Source organism: Cydia amplana, chromosome 10 (assembly GCF_948474715.1).
Source record: "Cydia amplana chromosome 10, ilCydAmpl1.1, whole genome shotgun sequence".
Classification (NCBI taxonomy): domain Eukaryota; kingdom Metazoa; phylum Arthropoda; class Insecta; order Lepidoptera; family Tortricidae; genus Cydia; species Cydia amplana.
Genome location: NC_086078.1, coordinates 7,644,250 through 7,657,269, shown reverse-complemented (window position 1 = coordinate 7,657,269; position 13,020 = coordinate 7,644,250). Strand labels below are relative to the sequence as shown.

The following is a 13,020-nucleotide window of genomic DNA, read 5'->3' as shown; positions in this document are numbered from 1 at the left end:
GTACTTTAAGACTGTGGATCAGGTTATGGTTAGCGGCTAGTTTTGGACTGAGCCCTAAACACCCCTCATCTGGTGTGCCAACTGATCAATATATAGATGTATCTGGTTGCGATCAGGTTACATATACTTTATGACTGTGGATCTGACTATGGTTAGCGGCTAGTTTTAGACTGAGCCCTGAACACCCCTCATCTGGTGTGCCAACAGATCAAGATATAGATGTGACTGGTTGCGATCAGGTCACCGCACCCCTTATCTGGTGCAAGGCTTATTTACTGAGATATAGATGTGACTGGTTGCGATCAGGTCACCGCACCCCTCATCTGGTGCAAGGCTTATTTTCTGTGATATAGATGTGACTGGTTGCGATCAGGTCACCGCACCCCTTATCTGGTGCAAAAGGTTTACTTTCTAAGACATAGAGAATTGTGACTATAATGACAGACAGACATGCATACTTATATATGTATATTTGAGTCCTGTGGGACAATGTGGAATCTTACTATGAATATAAATGTCTTGTTGTCTATCCCTATATAATATGATACAAGTTAGGGATAATTTAGTGACCGATGGTCATAAATCTATTTTTTACACAGGTGGTGGCATATGATCAAGTTAGAGCTGGCAGCTACACATTGAGCTCATGAACAGAGAGAAACACTGCAATCACATCACCATAATAAGGTATGAACTGCATTATCCATAGAACAACCGACCTCTCTCCTAATAATATAAGCGAAGCAGAACAGAGTTCTTTAAGATACAAGTATACATGTCAAGTTGATAGTAAACTCATGTTTCATTTAATAAGGTCTTAGAATCTTTAAGTAACTTGAATTCAGGCAATCAATTTATCTTAGCATTTTGTATTAACGTCGATACATAGAGGATTCCTAGTCTATGACTTGACCAAGTATAGCTAACCAAGTCAGTGCAAAGTTAGCTTGGTCTGACTCTATAAAAAATTCAGAAACAGCATTGTTTGATTTATGTGGAAGACACTCATTTTTAGTTATACTTGGTCAACCAGATCTTGACAGTAGAAAAAGGCGGCAAATTTGAAAAATGTAGGCGCGAAGGGATATCGTCCCATAGAAAATTTGAATTTCGCGCCTTTTTTTACTGACAAGATTTGGTTGACCAGCTATACCTATATATTGTTTAGCATTTTTTTTAGCACTTTTCCAAATTATTTAGCATAATTCTGGCATAATCTAGACATAAGTCTGGCACTTTTTCAAATTCCGAGTTGGCAACACTGCTCTGCTGTCTCCTCTCCTTGTTCCGTAGAAGTTAAAATTTTCTCGGCGAATAAGAAAATGATTGCGGGGTCTTATAATAAAAGGTGTTATACGTCGTGATATAAACAGTCGATGCTGTAGTGATCGAATCGAATAATTATTACAAAATATAACATATATATTAACAAAATGGAAGGTGATGCAGCGGAGTCCGCAAATGCAAAATCTTATTCGGGAATTCCTGAAGCTGTATTTGTAGTAAGTGTATACTTTATCGCTATTATTGCATATCGTTATTACAGACAATTAATTGAATTGAAAGACCTTATTAGTGAAGTTATAGTTTTGAAACATTTACAATCGCGAAATTTTTATAGGTTAGTCTTATGAATCCACCAGCACCTGTTACTTAAACCATGATTCTTTGGTCCTAGCTGCTTTTGTATTGAAAATTAAAGCTATATATATTTTTTTTAGATTAAAATAAATATGACAGTTTGTATTGGGCAATAAAAACTAGTATATATTTTTTGTTTTTCCAGGATAATGTTGATGAATTTATGAGTTTACCAGAAAACTCTGAAGGTGTAGATAAAGTGTTACGAAAACTCGACGAACAGCATGGCAAGTACAAGTTCATGGAATACACCCTAGCAACCAAGAGGAGGCGCTTGAGGCAACAAATTCCTGACTTAGATAGATCACTTGAAATGATAGAGAAATTGAAAGCACAGAAGGAAGACATGGATACTCAATTTTTATTAAGTGACCAAGTCTTTGTTAAGGTACCACTTTTTTTTTTAATACACATATTTTATTACATTTATAAATACAGTATTTCTTGAGCCAAATTAATCCACCACAGAAAAACTAACTAAAAAAAATTACAATTGTATGTTGTTGAAAAAAATGATTTGAAATTTACTTACCTATGTTTTTGTAAATGATGTATACACATTAGATAAAATAAAAACGATAATGAGTGTAAATGATGTATTTTTTATTTGTGAATTTTTGTATGTACTGTTTTTTGTATGTAATTTATATATTTTTGTTTTAAGGCTAATGTACCACCAACTGAGAAGGTGTATCTGTGGCTGGGAGCGAATGTGATGCTGGAGTACTCTTTAGAAGACGCAGAGAAGTTACTCTCTTCCAATATGGCAACCGCTAAGAAAAACTTGGCCTGTGTAGAACATGACTTGGACTTCTTACGGTAACTGTCTATTGATTATCTGAACAATGTTCCCATTTGTCCACATGACTGGCGCTATGTCCATGTGGACAAATGGGAATGATTGGCCATGGGCCGCTGCTGCATGAGACTGGGACAAATGGGAATGATTTATACAAAAGCATGTATTCCTATCTGTGACCAGCAGGGACAAATGGGAATATATTATCTGAACACAAAGGTTTTACATGATAGTCCTATTATCAAGTACCTACAGTCAAGAAATTAGATTTTTCTAGTTTGTATCTTTATAGCTTGTCATGGTGACAAATTGATATGAAAGCCACTAGGTATATCCTTTTTTGTCACTGACTAGATATGAAGTGGCACAGAAATCAAATTCCTTGACCCTACTTACCACTCACCTTAAAAAAATGTTTATTCAATAAATAAAATAAAAAAAGTGTACTCCCAACTTTTCCATAAAGCAGTGTTTTATATTACATATATTTATATTCAACATTTTTATATTTCAGTGACCAATGGACAACCACTGAAGTGAATATGGCAAGAGTGTACAACTGGGATGTGAAAAAACGTCAAGCTGCTAAAGCCAACTCATAAACTATGCTAACAATCACTTTAGCACCTATCAGAAAAATGATAGATGTAGTCATAATATTTTATATGAACTAATGGAACAAAGTATCTTTGGCAAGTTATAATACTATGATTATTTAATATTAACAGGTGTTTTAATGTCACAAGACTCACAAGTTGCCAGGGATTGCATTTTAAGGGTATTATTCTGCACTAAGTGCATTTACAGATTCAAACTCGCTACATAATAGGAGTTGATTTTGCAGAATATATGTAATTCTTGTTTAAAACCCTAAAGAAATAAATGTACCTATCCAGTTATTAAATAGTGTTACTTTTGATGTTTTCTAAATTAACATATTTTGCTTTTCCATAACTATGATACCTTGGTGCTTTTATTAACCCACTGAATTTAGTTGTACTATTTGATACTAAATGTTTGTAATGTGTATGATGATGGAAACAAATGGATCATGTAGGCTTAGGCTTGATCATTTTTTAATTTGAGAACCCATATTCTCAAGTTGGCCAGTTCAGATTACTAAATGTTACAGATTTGCTCATGCATTATTTTATTTACAATTGAATTGTTGTGTTCTTGTGTTGTTCACAGGATTTTGTAATAAATGCTTGCTTTTGATTCGGAACATTATTAAATCCCTTTTGTAAAAGCTCACATACATTAAGGAAGCTAAGAGATAATTCTTGGGAAAAAGAATGGACCAACAATAGTGAGAGTTATGTTTTTACGCCATTTACTGTGTAGCATTGATGTATCAAAAAATGAATTTTTTAACGCCTTATTGTAATGAAGAAAAAGGTGCAAGAATGGAAATATTTTTGACTTCACCTGACATAATAATTAAATGACTGGACATTTTAATTGATAAAACAATATTATATTTCAATAACTTTGAAACTGAAATCATTTGTTTTTCTTAACATCATAAACAATATTCTTAATTGTAGCCATTTCCTCCTTTAACTTGTCTTCAACCTCTGTTTTCTCTTCGTCATTTGCAGTCAGGTACTTTGTAACTAACTCTGCAACAAAAATAGTATTCGGCATTAATTCAATGACCAAATAATACCATTGAATTTCATTCTTTGGAATAAGGGAAAAAAATCTCGTATGAAGTCGTGTGTCCGTGACAGTGGAGTTTTCCATTTATTTTTAACATTGTGACTCTAATAGATGTTATTATTTGGGTAAGTTACATCATATACGTTTTTTGTTTTTCACTAGAAAACAATAATTATTACCATGGTACTGTTGCAGTTCTACCAACTGCTCCTCTTTAAGCTGAGTTTTCAAAAATTCAATAATAACAGGCACCAGCCTCCCAGACGCGTGCAGCATGTTCTGTGTAAGGATTGTGAATATCGCCAACACAGCCAGATGCAGTGACAAGGCTGGGTCATCACAATTTTCCAACTCTGATATCAATTTTTCTCTGTGATTGGTTATCACAAGCCTGAAACAAAAATAAATCAGTGTCCAACACTGCTACAAATGTAAAATGTTGGTCAATTTATGTTTAAAAAAGCCATACTTGTCTTTCTTCTTGTCTATCTTCTTCAAAATCATACCACATTCTGCTAGACACAAGTCAACAGCTTGATAAAACAGCTCTAAATTCTGATCAGAGAGTGTCGCATTCAGAGCCTTAAATGGTTTCGTGTATTCCTCTGTCAAGTCGTTAATAATCTTGTTTCTCTGTTCGGGTGTTAATACATCCATTTGAACAGAAAGATTGCATTGGTTTGCTGCATATTTGCAGAATTCGGATAAGACATCACCTCCTAAAGACTTGAGAAGGTATTTGATGAACTGAGGCTGTTTATCAGCTGGCAAGGTCTTAAGACCCTTCTCATAAAGCTTGATATCATTTATCAAAATGTTGATCTTGTCTTGTGTAGAAGAGTGGGTCTGTTTCCTGCTCTGAGTGGCATCTTGCATCAGCTTTTCAGCTGTTTCTTTTGCTAGTACCAATGCAGTTTGGTTTAATCCCCTGGAAAACAAAATTATTATCTATATCTTGTAAATAATTAAGAATCCCTAAACTGTTTTAAGTATATAGCTTAGCTATATTTGTATAAAGGTTGGTTGGTTGCTTTGAATACATTGACAAAATTGAAAGGATTGGAAACATACCCATGTAGATATTCAGCTATTTGAGTCAAAAGATCTTCAAGTCCCTCATTTTCAAGAGCATCTTTGATGATTTTCTTTACATCTTCAACATCTACAATTTCTAATTGGGATGGGTTTTTCTTACTGACAGTGGAGGCATCATCGGAGTCAGAATCGTGAGCAGCCTGTTTACCCCTTGGATGTTTTTTGACAGCCTTCGTTTTTGTTTCGCGGCCTTGGGTGCCTCCACCCCCTTTACCTGAAGCGGCTTTCCTTCTCCTTTCATCTCGCCTTTCAGCTTTGTGGTCAGTGTGGCCCTGTTGTGTTAGGTCATTAGCCTTGGACAACTGCTTCTCTAAATAAAACTGTTGATATTTTCCTGATTTGACAACTGCATCTACTTTGCTTTGCATCATTGGTGTGCAAGCTTGTTTTAAATTGTCAATATAGTGGTTGCTGAAAACTGAAAATACAAATACAAATTCAATATTAACAATGAATTGACTCAGGTGTCTAAAATAAAATGGTAACAATAGGATTTGTGAGTGGTAACAATCAATATAAAAGATATGATTACCGGTGTTTTCAAAGACAGTTGTTGCCTTTGAGTTGTTCTTCAGTAATTCATCGAGAACATTTTCAATATCTGTATCAGATAATACAGAGGGCAGCAAGGCAACAACATCTAAGTAATTTTTAGATGCTATACACTCCTCTAGAGCTGTCTCGAGCTGTTGTTTGATCTGTGACCCAAGTGCACAGCTGCTGAGAAATGTAAGGTCTTCATTTGGTAGAGTCCTCTTCACATAGCCTTTAGGGTCTGAGATGCCCAAGCGAGATAATGCATCATACTCCAGATAGTTATTTTGTTTGTAAAAGCTCATCACCCAGTCATTTTGTGACTTAGTATAACAAGACGGTACATAGAGAGCACCTGTTTGTCTGCCAGTGAGCATCCCAGGGGCATTCACCTGGTCAAACAGGGACAGGAACAGTCGCTCAGCAACATTACAGTGATTGACAATAACAGTTATAGGAGTCGGCTTCAAAAGGCCCATAAGAGCTCCCTTAATTTTAGCTTTTGTCCTCAAGATATACTCTTCTGTATAAAAAGTTCTGGGTTCAGAAGCATCTTGTTTACCAAAAATGAGTTTGCCCAAATATTTTTCAAGTACACTGTGTTGTAATAATTCAGCTGGCAAGTCATACTGGAGGGTCAGCTCTCCAACAGATAATTGTCCTTGAAGTTGAAGTTTTTCATTAATTTCTTTTGCAATCTTCTCCAAATAGTATGATGCTATCAAATAGCCAGAGACCAGTTGAACTTCTTTTCCTTTGACAATTTCAGTGATGCTGGTGTTGATCTGACTGAGGTCAACATTGAGCTCTTTAGCCAACTCAACTGTGTTAATCCTGCCACCATGTACATAAAGTTCATCCTTTATTTCCCTCACTAGTTGCTGAGTGGTTAAATACTCTTTGCCATCAGTAGTGAAAATCACATCAATCAATTTCAGTTCTATCAATTTTGTGACAATTTCAATGCAATTTCTTTCTGAAAGCCTGTAAATAAACAACTGTTAGTACCTTGTGTTTTAAAGTAGGTGTTGGTTGTCATTGTATACGGGACATTGTGCAGGATTGACGGATGAAAAATTGCACTTACCTTTGAGCAGTAGAACTAAGCTGAGCTTTTTGGAAGTCTGCAGCTAGGCGCTTTATTTCATCCCAATCTGATGATGGTGCCATGTTTAGGAAACGAGTTCTGAAAGGGTAATTAACTTAATTATCAGCTGCCATTCACGAAACAATTTTTTATTAGTTAGCGAATTTATTTTAAACAAAATGTATAAAATAATAATTACACACCACGTACTTGTTCGCGAAAAATTAAATAGACTATTTTAGTTTAGTCTTGTCTTGAGAGCATGACAGTAGACAGCTGTGTTGTAGTTTTTTGACACGTAGGACGCGTTCAGATACACATCCCACGGATACAGATCTCCTGGGTCACGTTTGTTTTCTGCACTTCTCTTAATGATATTCTTATTCATCTATACTAACAAATCTAACAATGACCAGAAATTAAATATAGGACTTATCATCATCACACATATCAAACATGCGTATCGAACAACAGCGACATCGAATCATTCGTACCTAAGGTTTTTTTCCTGGCAATATTCCTTGTCCTGTTAACTGTCAAGTGCCATCCTGTGAACTGCCACTTGAGTGTCATTGCATTCATATTCAGTCACAGTAAGTCAGTAGTTCACTTCACTATCAGCGAGGATGCAGAAAATAATTTATCAAAGAGAACTCGACCGCGTGCCTGATTTGTTCGTGTCGTAGATTATGCTAATAAATCGAAAAATGAACTATAAGTTTGACCGGGGTTATGATCATAGTATACTCCCTCTGAATAAGTGATAAAAGTTTGCTTTGTGTAACAATATTATTTTATACGTAGATAGTCAAGATCAAATTACAGTTTTAATAGAATTGATGTTCAAAAGCCTTTCATCGGATTGTTATCGTATGAAAGAATCAAATAATATCTTGGAAAATGGATTTGGAACCAAAGGAAAACTCAGAACTACTGACTAAAGTACGTAATGCAGAGTTGAGAAGTGCCGAGATACCTAAGCCCGAAACAAATGGAAATGTGCGTGGAAATAATGATGAGTTCGCAAGAGGTCCCCCTGATGGGGGGTTCAGAGCATATTCTGTGCTGGTGGGCTCATTCCTCACAAATGGCCTTCTTTTTGGTGTGATAAATTCATATAGTGTGATATATACAGTGATGTCAGAACAACTAAAGGAACAAAATGTACCAAACTTTGAGAGCAAAGCATGTAAGTACCTATATGTTAGGTTAGCTTACCTACTTTGCAAAAAGTAGATGATGCAATTGTATTTAGGAATTTCATCCTTATTTTCCCTTGCCACTGTGAAATGATGTCTAATGGTATAATGCTACCTATTTATCAAATAAATAGGTAAAAGAGAAAGTGTTCTACCTGTTTTTCTTTTACTTGATACCTACAATTTTAAAAGAAGTTTAATAAAAAGAATTTATGTAAAACTGCATACAGACTGTTTTAAGTAATACCAATTTCTCTAAATTCTTTGTTATATATTTTTTGGACATATGTTTACAACTTAAGATTAAGTTAAATTAAGCTAAAAATGACACAGACAAGGAAATTTACTTATTAATTATAATTTTACACTGTAGTCTAGTAGGCTCTTTACTCTTGTGTTTTCTTATTTGAACTCATCTCAATCACAAAATTTCGGCATCTAAGAGTATTTGTTTAAATGTATGTAATTTAAGGGATAATTTCGAAAATAAAAAAAATCTAAACTTGGTGCAGAAAAAAACAAAAAAAAAATTAGAAGGAATAATTTGTTTTTTAATTTTCTAAAGGACTATTGTACACCTTAACCTTACACATGTATAAATTAAGATTCACCATTAACATTAGGGTCGCATCATTCAAGGCTGTTAAACATATGTTAATTTTATTTGCAAAATTCAAAATATTGCACTATAACTCTGCTAAAACATTTTGCTAAAACAAAACTGAGAACTAAAGAATATTAATTTTAGGTACCTATGTCTGTTCCAAATTAAATAGTCTCATATTTACTATAACCATGTAAAAACTAGTGCCCACGCCAATTCCCGGGATTAGTTGCCAAGCGGACCCCAGGCTCCCATGGATGATGATGTAAAAACGACATTTACAAATAATAAATATATACCACATAATGTTTCGAGATTTACGACGGCTATACAAAAGGCATAGTTTTATTGGTAAGTAGTTTTATCACAATTGGCGCCGATGGCACTCGATACGGCGCGCGTGCCGGCGGCGTGGCGCCCTCGTTGAAGGCCACAATCGGATTCAATTTCAAACCATTGAGCTGATGAAAACAACTTTCGTTACTCATGTTTCTCTACCTAACGCGTTTGAAATTAAAATTCCGTATTAGTTACGATACGGAAATGTAACGTGTCGCTGTGTTGCAGTTAAATTGCATAAAGCACGGTTAATTTATGAGTTTTATGACGCTACACGACGTTACTAATTTTTCAGTTCCACTTCGTTTGTTCGTTTATTTACCTCTGTTGCTCGAACATGTCAGAGCTAGACGAATGAATTTATATATGGTGAAGCAAATCTTGTCAGTAAAAAAGGCGCGAAATCCAAATTGTCTAAGGGATGGTATCCCTTCGCGCCTACATTTTTCAAATTTGCCGCCTTTTTCTACTGACAAGATCTGCTTCTCACAGCTATATTTTAGGCAGGCCGCAACTCGTAAACCGCACTGCATGCGACACTTCTATTCTACTTTTTCAAAAAAGAGGTGACGCTCAATGGTGGTGGTCTCTTTTATGGAATCGGGAGACTCGGGACTTCGGGAGTTAAATATCAGCATGGGAATTAATCAACAAATACTTTAAGCACCGAATTTAAATTGCAAAATATGGTAAAAAAATGAAAAAAATATACATATTTACTTATATAGGTAAGTACTTGAAAAGTAAAATTCCCTCAGATGGAAACATATTAGGTACTTTCAAAATTATATACCTATATCACTTTCAACCCCCTTCATAAGTAAACAATGGGCCACTTTCAGAGCATGAGAAGTGATTTTTTTAATAGTTTAAATTATAAAAAAATAAAGTTACACATTCCCATGAACCATGGCAAAATGCCGGGATAACGCGAGGAAGAACAAGAAAGTAAAGTTACACATTAAATTTGAGCAAACCTAGTTTTTACCGTAATGTCTGCGATCCCAGTGCCCACTGCCCACCCATACATGAACGTTGATCTTCTCTAATCCGCCAAGAAGAATGGACTTACTCATTGAGAAAAAATAATAACTATTCTTAACTAATGGTATGATAATACTATTATTTATTCCGTGCTAATGGCTTGTGCTGTACCGTTATCGAGCCCTGTCTTTTTGTCTATTTTATCTAAATTAACTATGTAGTTAAGAATAAATTACTGAAGTTCTTGGAAAAATAACGGTAAAAAAGGAAATTACTAGGTTCTTTATATTTATTTGATTCTAAATAATATCCAACCATGATTTCTGTCCATGAAAAGTCCTTATAAGATAAGCAAAAATGCGCACAATTTGGCGTGTTGTTATTGAAAACAAACACCGTTTTCATTTAAAAGGTTTTTTATTTCTTTAAATATCTGATTAGGAATTTTGTTGTAGAAATGGTATTGTTTGCCCAATCAATGATTTTCGAGCCTTGCCAAGTCGTAAGCGACGCACAGCAAGTTTGCTTTTGTTTCTGCAATTAAATGTAGCGGATGTCATTATTTTTGGAACGTAGTTAATTTGAGTAATAGGTACTTATTTATCACGGTGAAAATAAATAATTTCAAATTAGACGTCGTTACATGCGTTATGTTCATACTAACAAATCGTTATTCCATTTCGAAACTAAGTACTTAGTAGGAACCTAATTTATATTAATTTGCCAGACAGTCTCCGTTCCGCAAACGCCAGTGTGTAGCCTCATTACCTACTCGTATCTTCGAATGGTCGTGCCTCACACTCAATTGACATACGTAGAAAACATGCATATATCTTCTTGATAGTTTTAGGTAGAGGTACCTCGTGTCTGGTGACCCGATTAGATTACGAGACATTGTGTGGCACTTGGCAACTTAGCTGAGTGCATAGGCGACAAATTTAATACTTATACATATATCCTCTGGGATAGTTATATTTGGCAAATATATTCGCTGAGATTTTTGTTAATACATAATAAAATGACTCGAATCCCATGCAATTACCTACATTACATAATTATGTGAAAGCTACACACGCAATAATACACATTTATACATAACACATAAATAGTGGCAACCTAATTCCATCATCAGCGCGCTTTGTTTTTATTTCTTTGGTGAAGTACGTATTTTTTATCTGACCGCAATATGTCATGATAACAATAATTAACACGCAGAAGATCAATTGGAGTTTGCAGAAATATTGTTTATTTATTATGTAGTTAATTTTAGATATTATCTGATGTTGTCTCAATAATGTTGTTTTGTTTTTCTTACGAGAAACGGTTTCTTTTTAATTCCATCTCACGCTTTAATCAATTTCGCCCATTCGTCATGAATGAGCCGAATGGTGGCAAACATGGCAAAGGTTTCATTATACATATTCTCATAACTTCCTATTTTTGAAGCTTAACATAAGTTAACCAAGTAAAGGGAAGCACAAAGTTAGAACATTCATACGCATTACTATATAAGTCGCAACAGTTTCCAATTTAAATGTTTGTTTCAGCTCTGGTGGGCAGCCTGGCGATGGGAACAACGTTCCTGCTGTCGCCGCTGTCGGGCGTGCTGACTGCGGTGATGGGGCTGCGCCGCACTGCCGTGCTCGGTGGCACCATCGCTGCCTCTGGCCTGCTTCTATCCTCTTTCGCCACCGACCACGTTGATATTCTGTGCTTCACTTATGGGGTCCTATATGGACTAGGCGCCTCTCTCGCCTACACGCCCTCCCTCGCCATTCTCGGCCACTATTTCAAAAAATATCTTGGCCGCGTCAATGGCATCGTCACCATAGGCAGTTCTATTTTCACAGTCATGATGCCTCCTCTTATGAAACATCTTATTGAAGACTACGGGCTCGACTGGATGTTCAGAGTCCTAGCTATATTTACATTTGGAATTGCGCTTTGTGGTCTTTTATTTAAACCTATTCCTTTATTGGTTATAGAAAAACCATTAAACGAAGATAACTGTACCTCACTTATTAAAACTATAGTGAGTGTTGAAATTTGGAAAAATAAGAAGTATAGATTGTGGGCGCTGTCGATGCCCGTGGCACTATTCGGATACTTTGTACCTTACGTGCACATAGGCAAATTCGTTGAAACTTTCGATAAAGTATACAACAATGTACCCATACAATGCATAGCGGCCACTTCTGGGGTAGGAAGACTGGTTTTCGGATTCCTCGCGGATAAGCCTGGTATCGACAGAATTCTGTTGCAGCAGATTTCGTTTTACGTCATAGGAATTCTGACGATTATTTTGCCATTTGTTAATTCCTTTGCATTTATAATTGTTATTTCGTTAGGAATGGGCGTGTTCGACGGCGCATTTATTGCCCTGATTGGGCCTATAGCGTTTGAGTTAGTTGGCGGTGCCCACGCGGCGCAGGCTATCGGTTGCATGTTGGGTCTTGCGGCGGCTCCGCTGTCCGTCGGTCCGCCGTTCGCAGCCTATCTGCGTCGTTTATATGATTCCTATACCTTGCCATTCGTCCTCGCCGGCATTTCTCCGCTGGTTGGCGCCACTCTCATGTTTACCATACGTCTTTATCGCAAGCCAGGAAATCAAAAACGCCAGAATCGAGACAACAACGGTAGTAGCATTAACGGGAAATCATCTTCAAATGATATTGGTAAGTGTTTTTTAACGTAGATTCCCAATTACGATAGATTTTATAAGCCAGTGCATCTAAACCAATTTCTTTTATTTCAGAAAAACTTTCGGGATCTGGCCTTCTTCAAAATGGCGGTAATCACCATGATCGGATGGTTAATACTTCTTTATAACGAGATAAATTTTGGCTTTAAGTAGCCGAAACAACGCAACTGCCGAACACATTTCAGAAAACGCAAAATGTCAGGTATATAGATGTAAGTTATATTTATATACTTAGGTAGATGGGTATGCAATACCGTATTTGTACAAACGCAAGTTTTGTGCCAGTAGTTGTAAATTATTTCAGTGATAAAAAATGTGAAAAAACAATCGTAGATAGGTTTAAAAAAATGCCTGCTGTAATGGATCAGCCATTTG

At 35.9% G+C, this 13,020-nt stretch overlaps 3 protein-coding genes across 3 annotated transcripts; 2 read left to right on the top strand and 1 right to left on the bottom strand.

Moving 5' to 3' along the window:
• Positions 1-1,271: 1,271 nt before the first annotated feature.
• LOC134651807 (prefoldin subunit 3) lies at positions 1,272-3,065 on the top strand. The gene is made up of 4 exons (XM_063506918.1): positions 1,272-1,502; positions 1,787-2,029; positions 2,306-2,460; positions 2,955-3,065. Exons 1-4 carry the CDS (start codon positions 1,434-1,436, stop codon positions 3,040-3,042), a joined length of 555 nt encoding a protein of 184 aa, XP_063362988.1. The 5' UTR covers positions 1,272-1,433; the 3' UTR covers positions 3,043-3,065.
• Positions 3,066-3,895: 830 nt separating this feature from the next.
• LOC134651806 (E3 UFM1-protein ligase 1 homolog) lies at positions 3,896-7,035 on the bottom strand. The gene is made up of 6 exons (XM_063506916.1): positions 6,819-7,035; positions 5,730-6,715; positions 5,174-5,615; positions 4,572-5,030; positions 4,282-4,493; positions 3,896-4,062 (listed from the first exon to the last, which is right to left on the bottom strand). Exons 1-6 carry the CDS (start codon positions 6,899-6,901, stop codon positions 3,944-3,946), a joined length of 2,301 nt encoding a protein of 766 aa, XP_063362986.1. The 5' UTR covers positions 6,902-7,035; the 3' UTR covers positions 3,896-3,943.
• Positions 7,036-7,417: 382 nt separating this feature from the next.
• LOC134651360 (monocarboxylate transporter 10) lies at positions 7,418-13,020 on the top strand. The gene is made up of 3 exons (XM_063506440.1): positions 7,418-8,007; positions 11,492-12,619; positions 12,700-13,020. The coding sequence occupies exons 1-3, from the start codon at positions 7,719-7,721 to the stop codon at positions 12,771-12,773; spliced, it is 1,491 nt and encodes a 496-aa protein (XP_063362510.1). The 5' UTR covers positions 7,418-7,718; the 3' UTR covers positions 12,774-13,020.